The sequence below is a fragment of the Rana temporaria genome, assembly GCF_905171775.1.
Source record: "Rana temporaria chromosome 4 unlocalized genomic scaffold, aRanTem1.1 chr4a, whole genome shotgun sequence".
Lineage (NCBI taxonomy): Eukaryota > Metazoa > Chordata > Amphibia > Anura > Ranidae > Rana > Rana temporaria.
The window spans coordinates 2,214,859-2,240,683 of NW_024404432.1; the positions used below are offsets into that span (position 1 = coordinate 2,214,859).

The 25,825-nt window shown below is 46.6% G+C and overlaps 1 protein-coding gene across 2 annotated transcripts in view; it reads left to right on the top strand.

Annotated features, from left to right (window-relative positions):
- LOC120921737 (alpha-1,4-N-acetylglucosaminyltransferase-like) overlaps window positions 1–25,413 on the top strand; it is a 31,424-nt gene extending 6,011 nt beyond the window's left edge. For both annotated transcript variants that reach the window (XM_040334273.1, XM_040334272.1), the window contains one exon: window positions 24,421–25,413. In XM_040334273.1, the coding sequence (XP_040190207.1) occupies window positions 24,421–25,008 (588 nt within the window). In that variant the 3' untranslated portion in view covers window positions 25,009–25,413. The remainder of the gene's footprint in view (window positions 1–24,420) is intronic.
- The last annotated feature ends 412 nt before the right edge of the window (window positions 25,414–25,825 follow it).

Sequence of the window (25,825 nt, forward strand, 5' to 3'; positions counted from 1 at the left end):
CCTCATGCAGTGAGGCCTACAATGGACTGCATGACTTGTTACAATTGGATTTACCACATTATATTCTGAGCTCAAAGGGTTAATTATAGAAGGGACTCTTTCACTGCTAAATGCTAATATTCCCTTTCTCCAGCTAATTGACTCTCCTTTGTGTAGTAAACAGCCTCCTGTCAGGTGTATGCTGATGGGATTATGTGTGAGTGTGTAATTGTTCTAAAGGTTAATTGAATTATATTGATAAAGGAAGGTGTCTGATCAGGTCATGTTAAATGTAAGCTCGGAGCCGAACCGTCTAGAGACCGATTAGCTCAAGGGGATGTCATTATTTCAAAGTATCTGTATTGAAGCCCCCCCTGTGTGAGGGGGGGGCGGAGATTGTCATTGTTCCTGTACAGTTTGTAACCACATATAAGCTAGGTGAAATGTGCCATTAACCACTAGCCGACCGCCCACCGCCGTTCTACATCGGCAAGTTGGCTCGGCTGGGCGAGAGCACGTAGTATAACGTCCTCTCTCCCAGCCGCCACTAGGGGCGCGCGCGCGCCCCCCGCTCGCCCCCGACTCCCGTGCGTGTGCCCGGCGGGCGCGATCGCCGCCGGGCACACGCGATCGCTCGTTACAGAGCGGGGACCGGGAGCTGTGTGTGTAAACACACAGCTCCCGGTCCTGTCAGCAGGGGAAATGCTGATTTCGGTTCATACAATGTATGAACAGAGGATCAGTGTTTCCCCTAGTGAGGCCACCCCCCCCCACAGTAAGAACACACCCAGGCATACTTAACCCCTTCCCCGCCCCCTAGTGTTAACCCCTTCACTGCCAGTGGCATTTTTATAGTAATCCAATGCATTTTTATAGCACTGATCGCTATAAAAATGCCAATGGTCCCAAAAATTTGTCAAAAGTGTCCGAAGTGTCCGCCATAATGTCGCAATACCGAAAAAAAAATCGCTGATCGCCGCCATTACTAGTAAAAAAAATATAATAAAAATTACATAAAAATACCCCCTATTTTGTAAACGCTATAACTTTTGCGCAAACCAATCAATAAACGCTTATTGCGATTTTTTTTTACGAAAAATATGTAGAAGAAAACGTATCGGCCTAAACTGAGGGAAAAAAAAGTTTTTTTATATATTTTTGGGGGATATTTATTATAGCAAAATGTAAAAAATATTCATTTTTTTCAAAATTGTCTCTCTATTTTTGTTTATAGCGCAAAAACTAAAAACCGCAGAGGTGATCAAATACCACCAAAAGAAAGCTTTATTTGTAGGGAAAAAAAGGACGCCAATTTTGTTTGGGAGCCACGTCGCACGACCGCGCAATTGTCTGTTAAAGCGACGAAGTCCCGAATCGCAAAAAGTACTCTGGTCTTTGGGCAGCAATATGGTCCGGGGGTTAAGTGGTTAAACAGTCTACTTGACCCTTCAAATGTAGCCTCGTCTCGTTTTTGAAAGGGCGTTCGATGGGATATACCGGCTGTACCTGCATATCACAACTTGCCAGGGAAAAGGACGTCTCCAATGGCTGATACTCCCTCACTACCAGTGGGTAGCCGTTACATTGGTGGCAGCAGCGGGATGGTCCTTTTATCCAGACAGCAAGTTCTGAATGGAGTCTCACTACGCCAGGCTGAAAAGATCCACACTAAAAGATCTATTGGAGAGTCGTGGTAGGAGTGCCAGCAACAGACCACGGAGGGAGCTGATAGCTGACCTGCTGGAGCTGGACGAAATGGATGGATCCATGGAAGGAACTGAGCCCCTTGCACCTGTCAGCGAGGAAGATGTAATTACTGGGATTGTACAGCGGAGATTATCCTTGTATCCAGAAACGGCTGTGGAACTAATCAACCAGCTGTTCCGGGAAGCAAGGGAAGAGATACAAACTAAGAGGGGATAAGAACTGGAACAGGTAAGAGCGAGACAGCCCATTACACATGCAGCTCCTACCCCCCCATCAGCGGCTACAGGAAAGAAAATACCGTTCACTGCATTTAAAGCTTTTGTAGAAAGTGAGGAGGAAATCGATGGATATTTGGCGGACTTTGAGAGGCAGTGCTCACTACACCAGGTACCACCAGACCAATGGATCACTATTTTGTCTGGGAAATTGTCGGGCAAAGCCAATGAAGCCTTTCGGGCTCTCGCTCCAGAGGATATTTTACAATATCAGCAAGTTAAAAAGGCGCTGCTAACCCGATATGCCGTAACGCCAGAAGCCTACCGCCGTCGCTTCCGGGAGTCCAAGAAGAAGGCTGTGGACTCCCACATGGAATGGGCCAACCGGTTACAAAGGGTGGCATCCCTTTTGGTCCAAGGGTGCAAGGCCAACACCGGGGAGGAAGTATTGCAGCTGTTCCTAATGGAACATTTCTTCCAAGACCTGGTCGCAGACATACAAGACTGGATACGAGATCGCCGTCCCGCTAACTTAAACGAGGCGGCTCGGCTAGCAGATCAGTACGCGGAGACAAGGAAAGTAAGCCAGGGTACTACACGGCTGGCTCATAAGGTAGAACCGCGCACTCCAACCGTCACCCCACGCCCAGAGTTTCGGGCTCCAGTCCCACCACGCCCTCAGGGGCCTAACGACTACCCCCGGGATTTGTCGAGGGTGACGTGCCATCACTGCAGCAACACGGGACATATTGCTCGTTATTGCCCTTTGAGAGCTACAAATAACAACTGGAGACGCACAACACCCAACACAGAGGTCACTCCATCACGTCCCTCTGCGGCCCACTGCCTAGAGACCGAGGTGGGCCCTGAGGAATGTCTGGGGATTTTGTATGAGGCAGACCCAATACAAGCTGCCTCTCCAGATAACCGTCAGCATCACCGTCAGGAGGTACGGGTGAATGGACAAGTAGCACAAGGCCTAAGAGATACTGGGACTACTATTACTTTGATTCAAAAACATCTGGTAAAGCCAGAGAACGTGTCCACTCGCACAGTTGCCGTCCGGGTCGCAGGGGGTGCTGTATTTTGTGTACCCACCGCCCGGGTGCACTTAGACTGGGGAGCCGGGTCAGGAAAGACCACAGTTGGTATCATGGACAACCTACCTGCCGAGGTTGTGCTGGGCAATGACATTGGCCCTCTGACTTCGGCTTATTTACCTACACCTGCTGCTGCTTGTCCCGTGACCACCCACGTTGCTGCAATCAACCCGCTTGCTGCTGAGACCCGGGTAAGACTACCTTTCCCGACATGTACTGTAGATCCGGCACAATATCACAGTCTAAAATGGGAATGTGACAAGTTGGCCAGTGAGAAATCAGAGATGCAACGACACTACGTCATGTATTATGAGATGTCCCGTGGCTTGAACATTGAAATGCACAAACAGGCGGAAATTGTCAAAAGATTAAATGGGATTTGCATCCAGGTGGTGCCTTATCTGTCCCAAGAGCATCAGCAACAGGTTTTGGGAGCCATTGAGAGAGCAAAGCAAGTGACTGTTCCAGAACTGAATTGCATTATTCACCTTCACCCTCAGCTACCGACCTGGTAAGCCAATGTGAATGCCGACGGACTGTCCAGGCAAACGGAACTTTTACCCGACCGGACATCCCCAAGTTGACCCGAAAAGGATCAATCCGGGTCTGCCGGAGTGTTCCACAAAAGGGGAGCAGTGTAACAGACCTATGAACTATTCTGCCTGGACATCTATAATCCTCATGCAGTGAGGCCTACAAAGGACTGCATGACTTGTTGTTACAATTGGATTTACCACATTATATTCTGAGCTCAAAGGGTTAATTATAGAAGGGACTCTTTCACTGCTAAATGCTAATATTCCCTTTATCCAGCTAATTGACTCTCCTTTGTGTAGTTAAGAGCCTCCTGTCAGGTGTATGCTGATGGTATTATGTGTGAGTGTGTAATTGTTCTAAAGGTTAATTGAATTCTATTGATAAAGGAAGGTGTCTGATCAGGTCATGTTAAATGTAAGCTCGGAGCCAAACCGTCTAGAGACTGATTAGCTCAAGGGGATGTCATTATTTAAAAGTATCTGTATTGAAGCCCCCCCTGTGTGAGGGGGGGCGGAGATTGTCATTGTTCCTGTACAGTTTGTAACCACATATAAGCTAGGTGAAATGTGCCATTAAACAGTCTACTTGACCCCTCAAATGTAGCCTCGTCTCGCTTTTGAAAGGGCGTTCGATGGAATATACCGGCTGTACCTGCATATCACAACTTGCCAGGGAAAAGGATGTCTCCAACGGCTGATACCCCCTCACTACGAGTGGGTAGCCGTTACACACGTGTAGTAGGTTCCTCACTTGTCCACATTGTCTCCAACAATTAGATGATGTCCCAGGGAAGTATGTCGATAACCTAAAAGGGGTACAATGCCATCTGTTTGCCATCTTAATCCCCAACTCCCAGTGCTTGACACAGTGCGAAACCCCATGTAATGCCCTGAATGCACGTTTCCATTGGTCATCGGAAAAAGATGACCCTAAGTCCCCTCCCACTTGAGCATGGCTGCCGTTTTGGAAAACTTCAGCTTATCCTGGAACAAATTATAAAAGAACGAAGTGCCTTTCGTATTCTGCGTAGCTGTGGTATAGAAATGCCATACTGTACCCGGAAGGTCAACGTGAGGTGGGGGCCTCTGCCTAGTAAGATGTGTAATTTGCAGACACTTGAAGAAATGTGTAGTCTGTAGTCGGTATTGCGTCATAAGTGTTTGTGCAGATTTGTGTCGAACACCCTCATAAAGATCCGATAGGCGATAGATACCCCGTTCAGTCAAGTCCTGTACTTTTAGAGCAGGAATCTCGGCTTCCAAGAGTTGCAGGGGTAGTTCGAGGCCAGTGAGTTGTGTGTCGTGTTGTGTTCGTTCCAGAAGTAGCCTCCAAGTCTTGATGGAGGTTTGCATTGGTGGTGACAGTCCAGCTACATCCCAATGAGCCCAACCATCTCCTGAGAGTAACAGTGTTAGGTCTTTCAGCGGTGATATCTCCCTTTCAACATCTACCCACAGAGGAGCGTCTGCGTCTCTAAACCAGTATTTTATTTGGTCCAACCGAGTCGCCCACAGATAGTCATGGATGTCAACTACACCCGCTCCCCCCGCTGTTTTGTGGGAGATTAAATTGTTCCGCGAACACCTAGGTTTTTTACCATTCCAGATATACTTCCACCCAATTTCTGACAGACTCTTAATGTAAAAGTGAGGGATGTGGACTGTAAGAGGCCGGAACACATATAACGTTTGTGGCAGAATCATCATCTTGTAGGCCGCAATCCTACCCATCCAAGACACTTCCTTTTTGGCCATGTCCCTGAACTGGGCTTCCAGCTTGGCTATTAGAGGAGGCAAGTTAGCTCTGGCAAGTGTGGCGATCCTATTCGTGAGGACTAAACCTAAATAAGTAATGCTGCCCTTGCTCCATGTATAAGGGAGTTGGTTTTGCAATGCCACTCTAGTGTGTGTTTGGACTCCTAGGTCCAGTATCAGGGACTTAGAGAAATTAATTTTGTAGTCGGAGATCTCCTCAAATTCAGTGAGGACATCGTGTGCCGCTTTCAGTGAAACGATTGGATTAGACAAGATTAAGATAACATCGTCTGCGAATAAGTTGATGGAATGCTCGCGAGAGCCAAACTGGAAGCCCGAGACCAGAGGGTGAGAGCGGATAGCCTCCGCTAGAGGTTCTATAATGCCTGGTACCGTTCGAGATCGGGAAGGATGAAGACAGAAACCCAGCAGCATAGACTTGTGCGGATGGAGAAGAATAAAGGGCCAGGATAGCATGTAGTATATTCCCTTGGAAACCAAACTTACTTAAGACATGGCCCATATAATTCCAGTGAACTCTATCAAACGCCTTCTCTGCGTCTATGGAGAGCAGCAGAGAAGGCGTTCGGGTTACCTCAGCTCGGTGGATCACATTTATGATACGTCTTGTGGCGTCTGAGGTTTGTCTCCCCCTCACAAACCCCATTTGGTCGCGTCGGATGAGTGTAGGTATAATGTTAGTAAGCCTTTTAGCCAATAGTTTAGCATATATTTTGGTATCTGTGTTGAGAAGGGATATAGGCCTAAAGTTTGCAGGGGTGTTGGGGTCTTTACCCAGTTTTGGCAGTGTCACTATGTGTGCTCTTAACATCTCATGGGGAAGGGTTGCAGATTCTGTAGCCTTGTTGAAAACACCTGACATGTGGGGCAATAGGACAGATCGAAATACTTTGAAGTATTCGTTCGTGAACCCATCCGGGCCTGGTGATTTTCCATTAGGGAGGGAGATAATAATTTTTTCTATTTCCTGGAGAGTGACTGGGGCATTGAGTTCTCTAAGCTGCTCTTCCGAGAGAGAGGGAAGTTGTATGTTCTTCAAGAACTTTTGGATTTTGTCAGTATTTGGTTGTGGCGTGTCGGGATCTGAGTGCAGATTGTACAGTGAACTATAATAGTCAGCAAATTGGTTCGCAATCTCTTGGGGGTTGATAACCTTATGCTGTGAAGTAGGGTGTTTCAGGTAAGCTATCCTTACTTTGGTACGGGCAGCTTTAAGCCTGTTCGCTAGGTACTTTCCTGCCCTATTGGCGTTAGAATAGTAATTTAGTTTTAGACGGCTGAAATGTCTGTCGTATTGCTGGGTCAATAGCTCCCTAAGGTCTTCTCTAAGAGAGCACAGTTTAGTGGCTAAGGAAGGTGATGGTGAGTTTTTGTTTTGCGATTCGAGGTCTCTCAAATCCAGAAGGATTTTATTGAACCGTTGGGCCTTCTTTTTCTTTTCTGTGGCGCCCAGTTGAATTAGTATGCCCCTCACATAGGCTTTGTGTGCATTCCACACTACATAAGGGTCAATAACCGAGGTAGCGTTATCTAAGAAGTAGTTTTGGATGTGTAGGGAGATATGTTTTTGACAATGTTGTTCTTGTAGAAGTGTTGTGTTACAACGCCAGATGGGTGGTGAGGAAGAGACTCCCCTTTCCACTACCGACATGGATATGGCAGCGTGGTCTGACCACGCAATGTCATGAATTGTCACTGTGTCCACATTTTGCAGAAGCCACTTGTCCATCAGGAACATGTCTATACGAGAGTAAGAGTTGTGTCTACTCGAGAAATAGGTATAGTCTCTCTCAGTAGGGTGTAGACACCTCCACACATCAAACAGTTCTTCAGCGTGTGTCAGAGCCTGAAGTGATTGCACTCTCTTGGATGTGCCAGAGGTCGTGTCCATTCTAGGGTCTGAAGTAATGTTAAAATCGCCACACATCACAAGATTTCCATGCTTCATGGGATGCACTTTTTTTAGAACTTTTTTCAGGAAACTAAGTTGGTGCCCATTGGGTGCGTACACCGATACGATCGTGTAAGGTTTAGAGTTTATGTCCCCAGTGACGATAATAAATCTGCCGCCTTCGTCAATAAATGTGTCTTTAGGCTGGAAGGAGAGGGAATTCTTGAGGGCAAGCAGTACACCCCCTTTCTTGCCATCTGGAGTGCAGGCCGTGTATACAAACGGAAAGTCCCTATGGGAGCAAGGAGGGGATTTATGCAATTGGAAATGTGTTTCTTGAACACAGAGAATGTCTGCACCCTGTTTTGTGGCTTCCGACCACATAGAAAAACGCTTCGCAGGGTGATTCAAACCCCGGGCATTAAGAGATAAAAATGTGATCGTCATTGCATACGGGGTATGAACGAGTTCGCATAAGTGCCGTGCTTCTATTCACTGTTCCCCAGGGGGCCTTCCGGGCATGTTGACGTACCGTGCAGGAACAGGCACCGGGTATAACGTCCTCCACATCGGCGGTTCTGACAACGTCTCTGGATCTGTGTACATCAAAAAAACTGAAAAAAGAAACGAGAACAAAAAACAAATTCAATCAAAAAATGGTAAGAAACGGATCCATGAACGGATCCCCGTGCAGACGTAGCTGCTATAGGTAGAAGAGGGGTGAACAAGAGAATTGAACTGAAACTCTCTTCTCCGGAGATCCTTAAGAACTGTGGTGGGACGAGATTAGGCGATACCACCGGTTTTCTTCTTAGAGGAGCGCTTGTGAGACACCACCTGCCAATCATTCTGCATGGGTCGCACGCGCGGACGGAGTGAATGTGGAGCCGGTTGGTCAGGGAGAATGCCCCATTGCTGCAAGATACCCAATCCGTCTTCCAGTTTGGACACAGACACCGAGGTCCCATTATGAGTAATGACAAGTGTGGCAGGATACTTCCACTTGTGGAGGATATTATGGTTCCTCAGCGCCTTAGTGATAGTAAGCAGGTTGCAAAGGCGTTGCAAAGTGTGCCTGGACAAGTCAGCATCCGAAGTGTAGCGTACTGCTGAGGGAGCCCCCCTGGTTTGCGGGAAGCCTGGAGGATTTGGTCCTTGATGTGATAGAAATGGACCTTCAGCAGGACATCTCTGGGTGTATCATCAGGGAGGAAGGATGGTTTAGGGAGCCTATGGATCCTATCCACAAGCAGATCATATGCTGTCGCCTCAGGAAGCAGTGAGGAGAACAGGGTTTGGGCATACTGCAGGAGCTGGTTGGGAGGGACTGATTCAGGGATGCCCAGCAACTTGAGATTGTTCCTCCTGGACCTGTCCTCGAGGTCCGAGAGCTTGTCCTTAATCCATTCTATGTCTTCACCCTGAGCTGTATGTGCTTCCACCATTGTGTTGTAGGATGAGGTGAAGTCCTCCATTTTGGATTCTACTGTGTGCACCCTGTGTCCCAGTCCCTGCACTTCTCTGTGCATTCATTCAGCCCCTTAATCAGATCAGACTGCAGAGAGGATCTTAGGGAGAGCAGCATCTCCTTCAACATGGTATCAGAGACTGGGCCATCTGCAGTGGGAAATTCTGCTATGGGATCCCTTCCCTGCTTGTGCGTGTCAGCTGAGGAGATGTGAGGGCCTGTAACGTCCATACCTTCATTAGTTTGGCTCGGGTGGACTGTGATGTGAGCCGGATCGCCGCCGTGAAGCTGGATATTGTCCTGCCTGGCATTCCCCGCGCCGCCGCCATTTTGCTGCTGTGTGCGCCGTGCGTGGATGAAGAAGCCATCCAGCTTTTGCGGCTGCTGGGGCTTCTTCCTGCTTCTCCCCATGGTCGATCGATGCCTCCATAGGTCAGCGGTCGAATGCCTGCAAGTGGAGCTATGAGTGGCACCGGCGGTCGCTGCTGTGCGCTGATATCTCCGGTGAACGAGCGGAGCTCCTGGGCTAAGCGTCCATGTTAGAGCCCGGTCGCCACGCCCCCAAGTTATGGACAATCTTGAGGCACCCTTTAAAGTTATGGACAATCTCAGGGGAACCCTTTAAAGTTCTGGACAATCTCGGGGCACCCTATAAAGTTATGGAAAATCTTGAGGCACCCTTTAAAATTAAGGACAATCTCAAGACACCCTTTAAAGCTATGGACAATCTCGGGGGACCCTTTGAAGTTATGGACAATCTTGAGGCACCCTTTAAAATTAAGCACAATCTCAAGACACCCTTTAAAGTTATAGACAATCTCGGGGCACCCTTTAAAATTATTGACTGCCTCGGGGCATGCTTTAAAATTATGGGCAATCTCGAGGCACCCTTTAAAATTATGGACAAATTTAAGGCACCCTTTAAATTATGGACAAATTCAAGGCACCCTTTATAATTATGGACAAATTAAAGGCACCCTTTAAAATTATGGGCAATCTTGATGCACCCTTTAAAATTATGGGCAATCTTGATGCACCCTTTAAAATTATGGACAATCTTGAGGCACCCTTTAAAATTATTGACTGCCTCGGGGCATGCTTTAAAATTATGGGCAATCTCGAGGGACCCTTTATAATTATGGACAAATTCAAGGCACCCCATTCTAAAATGTAAAAACTATTCTAATAGTTTTACATAATGCGGAAACATCCACACAGGTAGGACACCCAATGTTAGAGGTGATTTATTCTTCCAAATCAAATAGACTTTTGTAAACTGGTACAGACTAGTATTCCAATGTTTCTCTTCTCCCTCAGTTTTTCTCTATCACTCAGTAAATGTGACCTCAGCACTGATGGAGAGGGGCAGGAGAGACTCAAACATGGGTGCTATGCAGGTGACGGACATCCTCCTTATCAAATGATGATGTCATTGGTTGGTTGGATGATGATGGCTAGAAGGTTGTAATGGCGACAATGAAAACCAGAGGCTTTGTGTAACTAAAAGGCTTCATCCACCCTGCGGCTTGTATATGGTTTTTGGGGAATTTTTAGGCATTTTGCCACGGCAGACCTGAAAAAAACTCAAGGCACCCCTTTGTGTCTTGGCACCCTTGTAGAAAGAGGCTGGTCTAAGGCTTAGGGGCCTAAATGTTAAATGTGTTTTGCCAAATAAAGAATGAAAAATGTTGGTGTTGCAAGGGTTAATGTTGATTGCTGTGGTGTCCCTTCCCCTGAATGTGTCACTTTCTGTATCTGAGGTGATATATGCAGCAGGAGATCAGACCTCATGACCTGTCCATGTATGGGAGGTGATCAGTGAGGACGATTTGTGTCAGGATTAAGGATGGGCTTGTGTGGGATTGCAGCTCCACGTGCCCGATCCCACCAGGAAACTGACAGCATACAGCGCCAATCACAGGCAGTGAGATATTTCCTGATCTCTGCAGCTGCGGACCGAGAAAATGTCTCGCTGCCTGTGATTGGCGCTGCACGCTGTCAGCTTCCTGGAAAGGATCGAACACGCTCAAGCCCGTCCTTAGTCAGGATGTGATCCGGAGTAATGGCGATAAGTCTACCCGTACAGTAAGACCTTGGATTGTGAGCATAATTTGTTCCAGAAACATGCTTGTAATCCAAAGTACTTGTATATCAAAGCAAATTTCCCCATAAGAAATGATGGAAACTCAAATGATTTGTTCCACAACTATTTATTCATAGGTCCCTCAGTTTATAGTCTTTATAAAAAGATTATAGCGATGTGACAGGTTGTGTAACCATAAAATGTTCCTCCACAAAGGGGATTAGAAGCAAAATCCAACAGGAGCTACAGAGTATAAAAGAGAAGAGAGGCGCCTCTAAGTGTAGCAATATGGTTACATTTAATGAAGGTGCAACATTTCGCAACTCACATGGTTGATGATTAAAAGAGGCACATCTAAGTATGAAGGCATCCGGGGTAAGGCTGACCACATAGACCGTCCCCCGCACCGCCGGCTCTCACCACTATCAGTCTGCATTCATGACCGGGAAGACTACCCTGCAGTAGAGCGATCTGAAAGCGAGGCTTGAAGTGCTCGTGGAGTGCAGCATGGAAGAGACAATGTGAATGGTGGTGAGGAGGACGGTCTATGTGGACATCTTTACCCCGGATCCCTGCATTTATATGTGTCTGTTTTAATCATCAACCATGTGAGTTACTAAATGTTGTACCTTCATTAAATGTAATCATATTGCTACACTTAGGCCCCGTACAGAGGACCAAACATGTCTGCTGAAACTGGTCTGCGGGCCAGTTTCAGCAGACATGTTCGGTCGTGTGTAGGCCCGAGCGTGCAGAATTCCAGCAAACATTTGCCCGCCGGGCCTTTTCCCAGCAGACAAATATTCCTGGACGTGTTTTAAAACCGTCCGCTGGAATCCTGCCCGCTCGGACATGTTCGGTCGTCAGTACAGACCTACCGTACATGTCCGAGCGCCCGCCATCCCTCGCATGCGTCGAATGACTTCGACGCATGCGTGGAAGCATTTAACTGGCAGGCCCGCCCACGTCGTCGCGGCGACACCGCGGACACGCCCCGCGTATTGTTTACGCGCAGATTTCTGTACGATGGTTAGTACAGCCACCGTACAGAAATCCCCGGCCAGACATGTACGGTGAAAACGGTCCGGCGGACCGGTTTCATCGTACATGTTTGCTCGTGTGTACACGGCCTTAGAGGCGCCTCTCTTCTCTTTTATACGCTACTTGTATATCAAGACATCGCTAGTATATCAAGTAAATTTTTATTTAAACATTTTGCTTGTCTTGCAAAACGCTCTCAAACCAAGTTATTCTCAAACCAAGGTTTTACTGTATACACATCAATCCTTTGGGTTGTAGAGTGAAGAGAGTAAGAAGGAGGAGCAGCCAGTTTGGGAGACGGAGCGATGGTGGCCGGTGATGAAGGTTGCTTAGGAAGGGGTATAGCCTGGCACTTGGCATACCCTACTCTGTGGCTGGGTCCCTATCTTAGGGCCTTCTGTGGGATGGAACCCTCCTAGGGACTGGGATTGGAATCATCTGCATACAAAGCCTTATAAATGAAGCTGGTGGCTCCACTCTTTGCCTTGGGGACGGACACAATGGAGGTAAGATAAGATTTATTGTCATTGCAGAAAATATCGTCACAATGAAATTACATTTCTACGCCACACATTATTCATACGTCACAATTATTAACAATGAATTTACCACACAGGATCATACCAAAAATATAAAAAGTGACCACAGATTAAAAACTAGACAATAAAATACGACTATGTGACCTCTTTCATTTCATTCCTGCATTGATGGCCACTAATAGTCCTGGGAAAGAAGTTCTCTTTAAAGTGGAGGTCCATCGGGGAAAAAAAAAACATTTAAAGTCAGTAGCTACAAACACTATAGCTGCTGACATTTAATAAGCACACTTACCTGTCCAGGGTGCCCGCGATGTCGACCGCGCCAAGGCCGATCCATCCTCCGGATCATGTGGCGGAGCTGCCATTCTCACTAAGGGAAACAGGCATTGAAGCCACCCGTTTCCTACTGCGCATGTGCGAGTCGCGTGGCGCTCTGTGAATGGACGGCTGTCCTCGGGGACACACACAGTTCCCAGAAGACAGCGCGCCCCATTTCCCAGGAGGCAATGCGAGGGGGAGAAGTGAGAAGATCACCGCGGAAGAGGAAGTGGCAGATTAGGAAGTTTTGCCTAGCTACAGCCATTCTGGTGGTAAGTATAATTTATTTTATATTTTTATTAATTTTTGGAGTCTTTTTGGCTATTTTTTTTAGGGTGGACCTCCACTTTAAATCTATGTGTCCTTGTTTCAATTACCCTAGAATGTCTCCCAGATGGCAATAATTCAAAGAAATGACAACCAGGATGAGTCTGGTCTCTCACTATTTTTCCTGCCTTACAACAAGTCTCATATATTTCTTCTAGAGAGACAAGTTCACACCTTACAATTTTCTGCGCTTTTCAAACTTTTTACTTGCCTGTGCACAGTGTACAGAGTGAGAAGAGCAGGTAGAGGGACATCAGCGATCAACGCTATTCCCCTCCAAATGGCTCTGTGCTCAGCATCAGGACAGGTTTCACTGGTGTGTGTATAATCAGTGCCGGGACAAGGTCATCCAGTGCCGGGACAAGTTCATCCAGTGCCGGGACAAGGTCATCCAGTGTCCAGGGCTCCCACTCGGATAGGGATAATAATCAGTGCCAGGACAAGGTCATCCAGTGTAGGGACAAGGTCATCCAGTGCCGGGACAAGGTCATCCAGTGCCCAGGGCTCCCACTCGGATAGGGATAATAATCAGTGCCAGGACAAGGTCATCCAGTGTCGGGACAAGGTCATCCAGTGCCGGGACAAGGTCATCCAGTGCCCAGGGCTCCCACTCGGATAGGGATAATAATCAGTGCCAGGACAAGGTCATCCAGTGTCGGGACAAGGTCATCCAGTGCCCAGGGCTCCCACTCAGATAGGGATAATAATCAGTGCCGGGACAAGGTCATCCAGTGCCGGGACAAGGTCATCCAGTGCCAGGACAAGGTCATCCAGTGCCCAGGGCTCCCACTCGGATAGGGATAATAATCAGTGCCAGGACGAGGTCATCCAGTGTCGGGACAAGGTCATCCAGTGTCCAGGGCTCCCACTCGGATAGGGATAATAATCAGTTCCAGGACAAGGTCATCCAGTGTCGGGACAAGGTCATCCAGTGCCGGGACAAAGGTCATCCAGTGCCCAGGGCCCCCATTTGAATAGGTCTAATAATCAGTGCCGGGACAAGGCCATCCAGTGCCAGGACAAGGTCATCCAGTGCCCAGGGCCCCCACTCGGATAGGGCTAATAATCAGTGCCAGGACCAGGTCATCCAGTCCCAGGAAAAGGTCATCCAGTTCTGGGACAAGGTTATCCAGTGCCCAGGGCCCCCATTCAGATAGGGCTAATAATCAGTGCCAAGACAAGGTCATCTAGTGCCAGGACAAGTTCATCCAGTGCCAGGACAAGGTCATCCAGTGTCGGGACAAGGTCATCCAGTGCCCCCATTCAGATAGGGCTAATAATCAGTGCCAAGACAAGGTCATCCAGTGCCAGGACAAGGTCATCCACTGCCCAAGGCCCCCACTCAGATAGGGCTAATAATCAGTGGCAGGACAAGGTCATACAGTGCCCAGTGCTCCCACTCGGATAGGGATAATAATCAGTGCCAGAACAAGGTCATCAAGTGTCGGGACAAGGTCATCCAGTGCCGGGACAAGGTCATCCTTTCCCCCCATTTGAATAGGGCTAATAATCAGTGCCGGGACAAGGTCATCAAGTGTCGGGACAAGGTCATCCAGTGCCCCCATTTGAATAGGGCTAATAATCAGTGCCGGGACAAGGTCATCCAATGCCGGGACAAGGTCATCCAGGGCCCCCATTCAGATAGGGCTAATAATCAGTGCCAAGACAAGGTCATCCAGTGCCAGGACAAGGTCATCCAGTGCCAGGACAGGGTCATCCAGTGCCCAGGGCTCCCACTCGGATAGGGATAATAATCAGTGCCGGGACAAGGTCATCCAGTGTCGGGACAAGGTCATCCAGTGACGGGACAAGGTCATCCAGTGCCAGGACAAGGTCATCCAGTGCCCAGGGCTCCCACTCGGATAGGGATAATAATCAGTGCCAGGACGAGGTCATCCAGTGCCGGGACAAGGTCATCCAGTGCCGGGACAAGGTCATCCAGTGCCAGGACAGGGTCATCCAGTGCCCAGGGCCCCCACTCGGATAGGGATAATAATCAGTGCCAGGACAAGGTCATCCAGTGCCGGGACAAGGTCATCCAGTGCCGGGACAAGGTCATCCAGTGCCGGGACAAGGTCATCCAGTGCCAGGACAAGGTCATCCAGTGCCCAGGGCTCCCACTCGGATAGGGATAATAATCAGTGCCAGGACGAGGTCATCCAGTGTCGGGACAAGGTCATCCAGTGCCCAGGGCGAACATGGAAAACTGTGCCCCCCACACAGATAGGACTAATAATGGTGGAAGTATTGTCATGCATGTAATGTTGGGGACATGCATTGAAATAGTACTAACATATCATCCAACTTTTGAAGTTGAAATGAGGAACATTTCAGGGAGAACGTGGCATGTGACATGCGTAGCGCTGCAGTGATGAGTGGGTGTGGTTACATTATGATGGCCAGGAGGGGGCAAACTGGCACCCCCTGGGTGCCTCAACCTCTAAACCCTTTAGCTGCAGAGGGAGTGTCTGGGGATACACACATCCTGTGGCTGAGATGTTTTCCTTCACTGCTGCAGTATAAATGATATCCCTGGGTGCAGCATGCTAGGGCAGGGTTGGAGGGGTTAAAGCAGGCAGTAAGGAGGCAATACAATACCACCTACCAAATGCTCTCTGAAGAGCAATCTGAGTGCTGATCGCTCTTTATAGACCAAAACATGTGAACAAGCCCATAAATATTTATTTTTAAAAACATTTGTTATATTGTTTTGAGAATTAGATTATTTTATTTCAGCTTTGGTGAAATATCAGGGCTCTACTCTATCAGACCCCTGATGTTTAACTTCTGAGACAGGGACACCTTGTGGTTTGGTGTGTGTGATAATGCATGTTAGTAGATGTGTGGGGGTACCATTAACAATGAATGGCACTGCCACACATCTACTAATGGACAGGAAGACCTCCTTCACATTGAATGTGGCTTTAACCACTTGCCGCCCGCCAATGACAGATTGACGTCGGCAAAGTGGTTTCAATATCCTGACTGGATGTCATATGACGTCCTCAGGATATCGCCCCGGGGGCACCCATCGCGGCGATTGTTGTTGCAGGGTGTCAGTCTGAGATGCCGTTGGAGACTCTTTACCATGTGATCAGCCGTGTCCAATCACGGCTGATCACGATGTAAACAGGAAAAGCCGGTAATCGGCTGCTCCTCTGACAGAGGGGGTTTGCGCTGATCGATTATCAGCGCAGCCCCCCACTGGACCACCAGGGATGCCACTAGACCACCAGGGATGCCCACCACAGATGCCAAAAGGGATGCCCACCTAGACCACCAGGGATGACAAACACAAATAATGGATGCCAATCAGTGCCCACAATGGATGTCAATCATCCTTTAGTACAACACATACATTAGTGCAACACATTAAAGTGCCCATCTATGCCGCCTATCAGTGCCCATCCATGCTGCCTATCCGTGCCCATCCATGCCGCCTATACGTGCCCATCCATGCTGCCTATCCGTGCCCATCCATGCTGCCTATCCGTGCCCATCCGTGTCGCCTATCCGTGCCCATCCATGCCGCCTACCTGTGCCCATCCATGTCACCTCTCTGTGCCCATCTGTGTCGCCTATCCGTGCCCATCCATGCCGCCTATCCGTGCCCATCCATGCCGCCTATCTGTGCCCATCTGTGTCGCCTATCCATGCCCATCCATGCCGCCTATCCGTGCCCATCTGTGCCGCCTATCAGTGCCACATATTAGTGCCCATCATCAGTGCCCATCAATGCCACCACATCAGTGCCACCTCATCGGTGCCCGTCAGTGCAGTACCATCAGTGCCCATCAGTAAAGGAGAAAACGTACTTATTTACAATGTTTTATAACAGAAACAAAAAAATACTTTTTTCTTTCTAAATTTTCGGTCATTTTTGTTTTGTTTTTGCAGAAAATAAATATCCCAAAGGAGATCAAATACCACCAAAAGAAAGCTCCATTTGTGGGAACAAAATGATAACAATTTAGTTTGGGTACAGTGTAGCACGACCGCGCAATTGTCATTCAAAGTGCAACAGCGCTGAAAGCTGAAAATGAGTCTGGGCGGGAAGGTGTATAAGTGCCCCCCCCCGGTATGGAAGGGGTTAAGATCCTGTGATTTTCGCCTGAAATCGCACAATTTTAGAACCACATCTCAGTGCAATTGAGGTGCGACTATAAAGACATGTGTGGCTTCATGCACAGATGCCTATGCAAGTTGCACCCGAAATCGCCGAAAGTAGTGCAGGAACTACTTTTTCATATCAATACGGAACAGCAAAGTGGGTGTCTCATAGATTTGAACGGTGCCATTGCTGACAATAGGGTGCGACGTAACCGGTCACATCACATGACAAGTTGCTCCAATGAGAAACAGGACTGACGTTGGCAACTCGCCATGCTTTCGTCGTGAACGTAAATTACGTCCAGCCGTATTCGCGAACGACTTACGCAAACGACGTAAATATTTGAAAAATCGGCGCGGGAACGACGGCCATACTTAACATAGGATACGCCGCACTTACCCCTCATATAATGTCAGGAAATGTACAATTTTGTGTCTGACATGGAAAGGTGTAAACCCTCGCCTTCTAGAGGGGCTCACACCGATGCGCTGCGGTTTGGTCACAATGTGAGCGTATGTGCGGTTTTAGGTGCGTCCCAATTAATTATTTTACACGTTTTGCGTTTTCTAAAAATGCATCAAAGATGCAGCATGCCATTTTTTTTTTGTGGTTCGGCACTGCGTCACTTTAACTGACAATTGCGTGGTCACGTGAGGCTGCACACAAACACAATTGATGTTTTTTTCCACAAATAGAGATTTCTTTTGGTGGTATTTGATCACCTCTGCAGCTTTTATTTTTTGCGATATAAACAAAAATAGAGCGACAATTTTGAAAAAAAAAAATCTAAATTAGGTGTAATACATATCCAACAAAATATATATATATATATAAAAAAATATGTATTCATCAGTTTAGGCCGATATATATTCTACCGTAATAAGTGTATATTGATTGGTTTGCATAAAAGTTATCGCGTCTACAAACTATGGGATAGATTTAGGGACTTTTCATTTTTTTTAATTGTTTTTACTAGTAATGGCAGTAATCAGCAATTTTTAGTGGGACTGCGACATTGTGGTGGACAAATTTGACCCTAATGCCTCGTACACACGACCAGTTTTACATTGGGAAATCTGCCATGACAGCCTTTTAGGTAGATTCAGGTATATAGGATTAAAGTTACGGCGGCGTAGCTTAGCGTGTTTAGGCTACGCCGCCGTAAATTAGCTAGGCTAGTAATGATTCTCAAAATAATTGCCTGCTAATATACGTCGGCGTAGCCTAAAGCGGACGGGCGTAAGGGCGCCTAATTCAAATGTGTTGGAGGGGGGCGTGTTTAATGGTAATGAGGCTTGACCTCACGTTTTTTACGTTTTTTTTTAACTGCGCATGTGCCGGGCGCCTACATTTCCCAGTGTGCATTGCGGCTACGTACGCCGCACAGGCCTATTGATTTCGACGTGGACGTAAACAAAGTAAATCCCGATTCGCAGACGACTTACACAAACGACGTAAAAAATTTTAATCTCGCGGCGGGAACGGCGGCCATACTTTAACATTGTTATTCCACCTAATAGGTGGAATAACTTTAGGCCTGCTAATGCCTTACGGAAACGGCGTAAATCGACTGCGGCGTTCGGGCGTACGTTCGTGAATCGGCGTATCCCCTCATTTACATATTCTACGCCGACCGCAATGGAACCGCCACCTAGCGGCCATCTGAAATATTGCAATCTAAGATAGGGTGGCGCAAGCCGTCGTATCTTAGATATGTTTAAGTGTATCTCTGTTTGAGCATACACTTAAACATAAGTCGGCGTAGATTCTGAGTTAGGTCGGCTTATCTAATAATAAGCCGGCCTAACTCTTACTGAATCTACCTAATTGTGTGTATGCTCCATGGCAGTTTTCCCAACAGGAAAACCCCCAGGAATCCTGGCAGGAAAAATGAGAACATATTATCTTATTTCCTGCCACGATTCCCGGTGGTCTTTTTCCCGGCAGTTTTCCTATGGGAAACACTGCGGTGGAGCATACACGCGACCAGGATTCCCGGCCAAAGCTCTCATCACAGTTTTCCCAACGGGAAAACCTCTGGTGGGTACACAGGGAAAGTTACAGAGCAGGTTCTCGGTTTTCCCCCAGGATTCCTGGCGGGCTTTTTACCGATGGAAATCGTGGTCATGTGTACAGGGCTTAAGTGACACTTATTGGGGACCAGTGACATTATTACATTGATCAGTGCTATAAAAATGCGCTGATTACTGTATAAATGTCACTGGCAGGGAAGGTGTTAACACTAGGGGGCGATCAAAGGGTTAAAGGGTTTGTAAAGGATTTTTTTTTTATCTTAATAGCTTCCTTTACCTTAATGCAGTGCTGTTTTCATGTCCTCATTGTTCACTTTTGCTCTCAAGTTGCTGTAATTCTTCTCTGATCTCCACACTTCCTGGTTGTCTGTTTCCTGATGACCACAGTGCTGGGAGCTTTCTCTCTGTGGTCACTAATCAAGGAGGTGTGATTACTGTGTGTCTAAAACCCCTCAACACCAATCAGTTTTGTTTTACCAACCATCACTGCCCTGTATTGGCTCTGTGGCTCTGTACATCACAGAAGCAGGAAACAACATGCAAAAACGAAACTGAAACTGCAGGCACATTATATGATTGATTTTTATCTATTTTTAATCATTTTTAAAAGGAATCAGTTAACTATTATGTCTCCATACCCTGTAAACAGTCATTTCAGCAAAAAAAAATTTTCCTTTACAACTCCTTTAACTGTATTCCCTCAGTGTGTTCTATCTGTGTGGGGGATGGGATCACTGGCACAACACAGAGATCACTGTTCCTGATCACTAGGAACAGCAGATCTCCATGTTGTCCCCTTTCAGAACGGTGATCCGCCTTGTTTACATAGACAGATCCCTGTTCTGCCTCTCTGTGGAACGATTGTGGGTGGGCGGTGGACATCAAGTGGCGGGGTCCCACAGTATTTATTGCATGAAAAGTCGTACAGGTATGTCGTTTTGCACAATAGAGCCGACCTGCTGCGGTATATGTACTGTGAGTGGTCGGCAAGTGGTTAAAGTTTAAACATGTTTTGCACTATTGCATAATGATGTGTATGGGGGATCTACTAAGCTGCTGAAAGGCGGGAATTTCATACGTTGCTTTGTGCACACCAGCCATTCTGCCGACATATATCTACTGGTGGAGGTCGGCAAGTGGTTAGGAACTGTGAAGGACTTGTATGCAATTGCCTATATACTTCAGTCTAATTCTCTCCCTGCTAGTTTAATGCTGTGTGTGTTAGGTGTAAAAGGTGATTTCATGTGTGACTCATTCCTCTGCATAACAGACTGTTGAAATGTTAATGTCCCTTCCCCAGCCAGATCTCTATTTTAAAGGGTAATTGATCTATTGTGTGTGTGAAGAAGACCTGTGTTTACCCTTAAGAAATGTGTCTGTCAGGTTCGGTCCCAAAGTGTCTGCCTATAATCTGTATGGGAGCCCCAGTGTGTGGAAAGGGGGTGGAGATTTCATTGTTCTTTGATTGAGGATTAGCTTGTAAACTGGATATAACTAGCTGAATGCTGCCATTAAAGTGTCTCTTGTTCCAGCAGTAAGCCTTGGCTCATGTGTGGATTATTGGGCGATTCCAGGGATTTCTACTCATGGAATACTGGGTGATTTTCTTTTATGGGAAGAAGGGAATGCTTGACGGGGATATTTTCTACTACCGTCACAGGAACAAATATAAGAAAGGCCCTTTTCTTACATTTTTTCTTTTTCGGCAGCTTAGTAGATCCCCCATACATATCCTTATGCAATAGTGCAATACATGTTTAAACTTTAATCACTTGCTGACCACTCACAGCCGCGAGCTCCGTGACCGTGCCAGCGGGACCCGTGATCATGTCACAGAGGGGCAGAACTGGGAATGGCATTGTAAACAAGGTCACTGATCATCTGTTCCCTCTCATCGGGAGCAGTGATCAGTGTTGTGTCACAGGAAGCCCAGCCCCCACACAGTTAGAATCACTCCCTAGGACACAGTTAACACCTTCCTTGCCCCCTAGTGGTTAAACCCCTTCCCTGCCATTGTCATTTACACAGTAATCAGTGCATTTTTATAGCACTGATTGCTGTATAAATGTGAATGGTCCCAAAATTGTGTCAAAAGTGTCCGATGTGTCCGCCAATTTTGTCGCAGCCACGATAAAAAATCCCAGATTGCCACCATTACTAGTGAAAAAATATGTAGAAGAATACATATTGGCCTAAAAAAATTATATATATATTTTTGGGGGATATTTATTACAGCAAAAGGTAAAAAATATTGTTTTTTTTTTTTCAAAATTGTCGCTGTTTTTTTTGTTTATAGCACAAAAGGGGACATCCTCACTTAGGGCCCTTTCACACGGAGCGGATCAGTAAAGATCTGCTCCGTGTGTCCGCAAAGCTCAGCAGGGATCCTCCGTAAAATTCCTGCTGAGCTGGCAGCTGACAGGGTGGGTCCACGCACACTGTGCAGGGAACGCCCTGTTATTCCTCCGCCCTCCCCTATGGGGGATCGGATGAACTCGGAACGTATGTCCGTGTTCATCTGATCCGATCTGGCAGACGGAAGAAAAATAGGATTTCTTCCGTCTGCAAATGCGGATCTTTGCGGAGGCGGACAAATTACGGGTGTCAGCGGATGTTAATCCGCTGACACCCGTAATCACATAGGGACCCATGTATGTCCCGTTTTCATCCGCAAACGGACGGATGAAAATGCGGACATACGGTCCGCTAGTGTGAAAGGGCCCTTACTCTGAAGAAAACACCGGAAATCAATCCCTTCTTTCACGGCACTTTGGCATCTACACCAGCACTTTTACTTTGGATTTTCCTGCTGTTATGTTTACAGTTATCTGCTGTATGGACATTTATTTATTTTAGTCACTGTTGTGTGTTGTATTTTGCACGTTATACACTTTTGTGTATCAGTACATTTGCTACTAATTTATCTCACTTTATGACACTAGCACTGTTTTATTACTCCACATTCTGTCAGCTAGCCTTGGCTGCACTATAGCACGTTTAGTTTGAATTTTGTTTGTTATGGTATACCAGTATCATTTTTTACTTTTGCTATTTATGATCATTAGTCAGAATTTATTTTTCCATATATAAGGTTTTTTGCCATACTTCCTCTGCACGTTACTTAATCCCCCACTCACAGCGCAGCACTACCCCTTTTATTCTACATTTGTTCCTGGTTTGATACACCATTCACTGCAGCAGCTGTACCCCTTCCTTTTTTCCCCCTCCCCCACTCTTGTGGTAAGCGCGGTAATACTCACCCCATCAATATTCCCTCCCAATCCAAGTCCTGGAGAGCAGCCCTCATCCTTGGAAAATTTGCTCTCTTGAAATGTAGTGTTTTAATATTTCCTTTGTGTATTTCTTGCTTATAGTTAACATTAAATGAAATCATGTTATGATCACTGCTACCCAGGTGTTCCTTTATCTGAACATTAGTAATAAGCTCTGCATGGTTTGAGATTATCAGGTCCAACAGGGCATCATTCCTAGTTGGGGCCTCAATAAACTGCACCATAAAATTGTCCTGCAATAGGTTTTTACATTTTTGTCCTTTAACTGTCCCAGCAATGCCATTATTCCAGTCAATTTCTGGGTAGTTAAAATCCCCCATTATTATCACCGTCCCAGACCTTGCAGCCCTTTCCATCTGTGCAAGGAGCTGAGTCTCCACCTCCTCATTAACATTGGGTGGTCTATAACAATGTCCAATGATTAACTTTGAACTACGCACATCTGTATGCAGTTCCACCCATAATGCTTCAGCCTCATCACACTCTCCATCAACCAGGTCCTCTTTCACGCTTGCTTTGAGGTCACTTCTCACATAGAGACAGACCCCTCCACCTTTCCTTTTTACCCTGTCTTTCCGAAAGAGAGCATAGCCAGGAATATTAATAGCCCAGTCATGTGAGGATTGAAGCCAAGTTTCAGCAATACCGATTACATCATATCTCTCCTCATGCACCAGAGCTTCCAACTCACCTGTTTTGCTTGGCAGACTTCTGGCATTGGTGAACAAACACTTAAATGTATTGTTACATTTTTCTCTGGTGTTTTTCATATAATTTTTAGTAGTAAAAATGTCACTTAAATTTTCAATGGCTGTTTGCAACATGGGAACTTTAATGTCACCTGCCATAACCCTCCCCCCATCTATCCCCATTCCACTCTCCATTAATGTCTGACCCCTAGCTGACCTGTGTGCCCAATGTAATTCTAGTTCACCCTCCCCCCTCAAGACTAGTTTAAATACTCCTCCAACATTCCCATAAACCTCTCCCCAGCACAGCAGACCCCCTTCCATTCAAGTGCAAACCGTCTTTAGCATATAGGTTGCACCCCAATGAAAAGTCAGCCCAGTGCTCTAGAAACCTAAATCCCTCCTTCCTACACCAGGTCTTTAGCCATGCATTCAGCTCTCTAATCTCCCCCTGCCTTTCCTGTGTTTTGCATGGCACAGGCAATATTTCAGATACTATCACCTTGGAGGTCCTTCCCTTCAAGTCCTTTAATAAAAAAAATTCCAGCGCCGTGATCCTTCTATGAGTTCGACCTGCCGCTACAAACAGTACCGCCTCCACAGGAGGCACCCAGCTAAATGATGATGTGCGAGCCATCTGACAGCTCTTAAGTACCCGAGGGCGGGGCCACCCATGATGTGGACAGGTGCCCCCACCCCCCTCTGATGCATCACAAGAAATCCCCGTTGCATCAGAGGGGGTGCGGTCACCCGTGACACTACGGGGAAGCTGCCGGAAACCCCATTGCGTTAGAGGGGGCGGGGTCACCTATCCACATCACGGGGTGGCCCTGCCCTCAGTTACTTATGAGCTGTCAGACGGCTTGTGCGTCATTCGCCTATGGAGGTGGTATCGTTCGTAGCGGCGGGTCGGACTCGTATAAGGATTACGGGGGTGGAATGTTAATTTTTGTTCTTAAAGGACTTCTCCCATTGAGTCCGTGGGCGGAGTCACGGAGCTCGCATTGGGCGGGCACGCATCCACAATGCCACTTCTTAAAGGGGATGTATATATATATATATATATATATGTATATATATATATATATATATACACGTCCTTTTGCGCAGCCGTGTTATTCTGCCGACGTACAGTATATCGTCGTGCGACGGTCGGCAAGCAGTTAAAAACAAATGAGGGGATGAACTTGGTCACAACTAAAAAGTGCAAAGATAAAAAAAAAATTGTCTGTGAATCTATTTCAATTACTGGAAAACTGTTATTTATCTATTTATTTTTACTTATTTCTAATTGGCTCTCAATTTTACTTGCAGGTTAATCCAGCAAAAGAAATCTACTGGGCCCACGTCAGTTCTGATGCCTGCAGACTAGCTTTGCTTTGGAAATATGGTGGCATTTACATGGACACTAATTTCATATCACTTCGACCCAACCCACATCACAACTTTCTGGCTGCAGAGTCAAAGCAGTATTCCAGCAATGCTGTTCTGGGTTTCTCTTCCCAACATGAGTTCATCTGGAAATGTATGGAAGACTTTGTTAAAAATTATCATGGTGAAATTTGGGGCTACCAAGGGACACTTTTGTTTACTCGTATTCGAAATCAGTTTTGTACTATGGCTTCCTTTACTGGTAAAGAGGATTTTATGTGTGGCAATATCACTATCTTGAATCCTGGTCATTTTTATCCTATTGAACCCGGATCATTTAAACGGTACTATGAGGTCTGGGACAAAGAACCGACCTTTGACACTTGTTATGCTCTGCACCTTTGGAATTATGCAAATCGAGGGGATCATAGGGCAATGGTCCCAGGAAGTAATACACTGGTGGAGCATCTCTACCAAAAGAATTGCCCTTCGGTATATGCGGAATTAGCTAGAAATGGGACCTCATTATGAAGTGCCCCTACTTTCAAACATCCAACTTACAAACAACTCCTACTTGCAAACAGAAGGAGACAACAGGAAGTGAGAGGAAATCTACCCCTGTCTTTTCATGTGTTAGTGATATAAATATGCAAATCACAAGTACACCTTGGTGAAAAAGATTTTTTCTTACCACCCTCCCCACCACCACTCTAGCACAAATCTATCTCTCTTTAACAACGGGCAATACTTACCTTTATCTACCATCTCTTAATCTTCCACCTCCTCCTCATAACAACTGGTTGAGTATGATCCCTCTGCATGCTGCTTTCTGATTGCTCTTGCTAATGCTGTCAGAACATTTGGGATTAAAAGAATATACATATAGGCCTTTATATTATGCATATTATGTATTTTTCATATTTTTCCTATTCATATATATATATATGAAAAATACTAAAGTCATTTTGGATCTTATTTTCTCTCTAAGGCCCCGTACACACTGCCGAGGAACTCGACGTGCCAAGCACGTCGAGTTCCTCGTCGAGTTCTGGGATGAAGCCGCCGAGGAGCTCGGCGGGCCGCCTTCTCCCATAGAACTACGAGAAAATAGAGAACATGTTCTCTATTTTCTCGTCGAGCTCCTCGGCGGCTCCATCGAGCCAAAACTGTACAGACGACAGAGTTTCTCGGCAGAATCCGGGTTTTGACCGAGTTTCTCGGTGAATTCTGCCGAGAAACTCTGTCGTGTGTACGGGGCCTCAGAGGTTAAAATCAAATCCAAAATCTCTACAGCAGTTTTCTGCCTTACAAGAAGGCATTGTTTTTCTGTATCTTTATCCCAGACCAT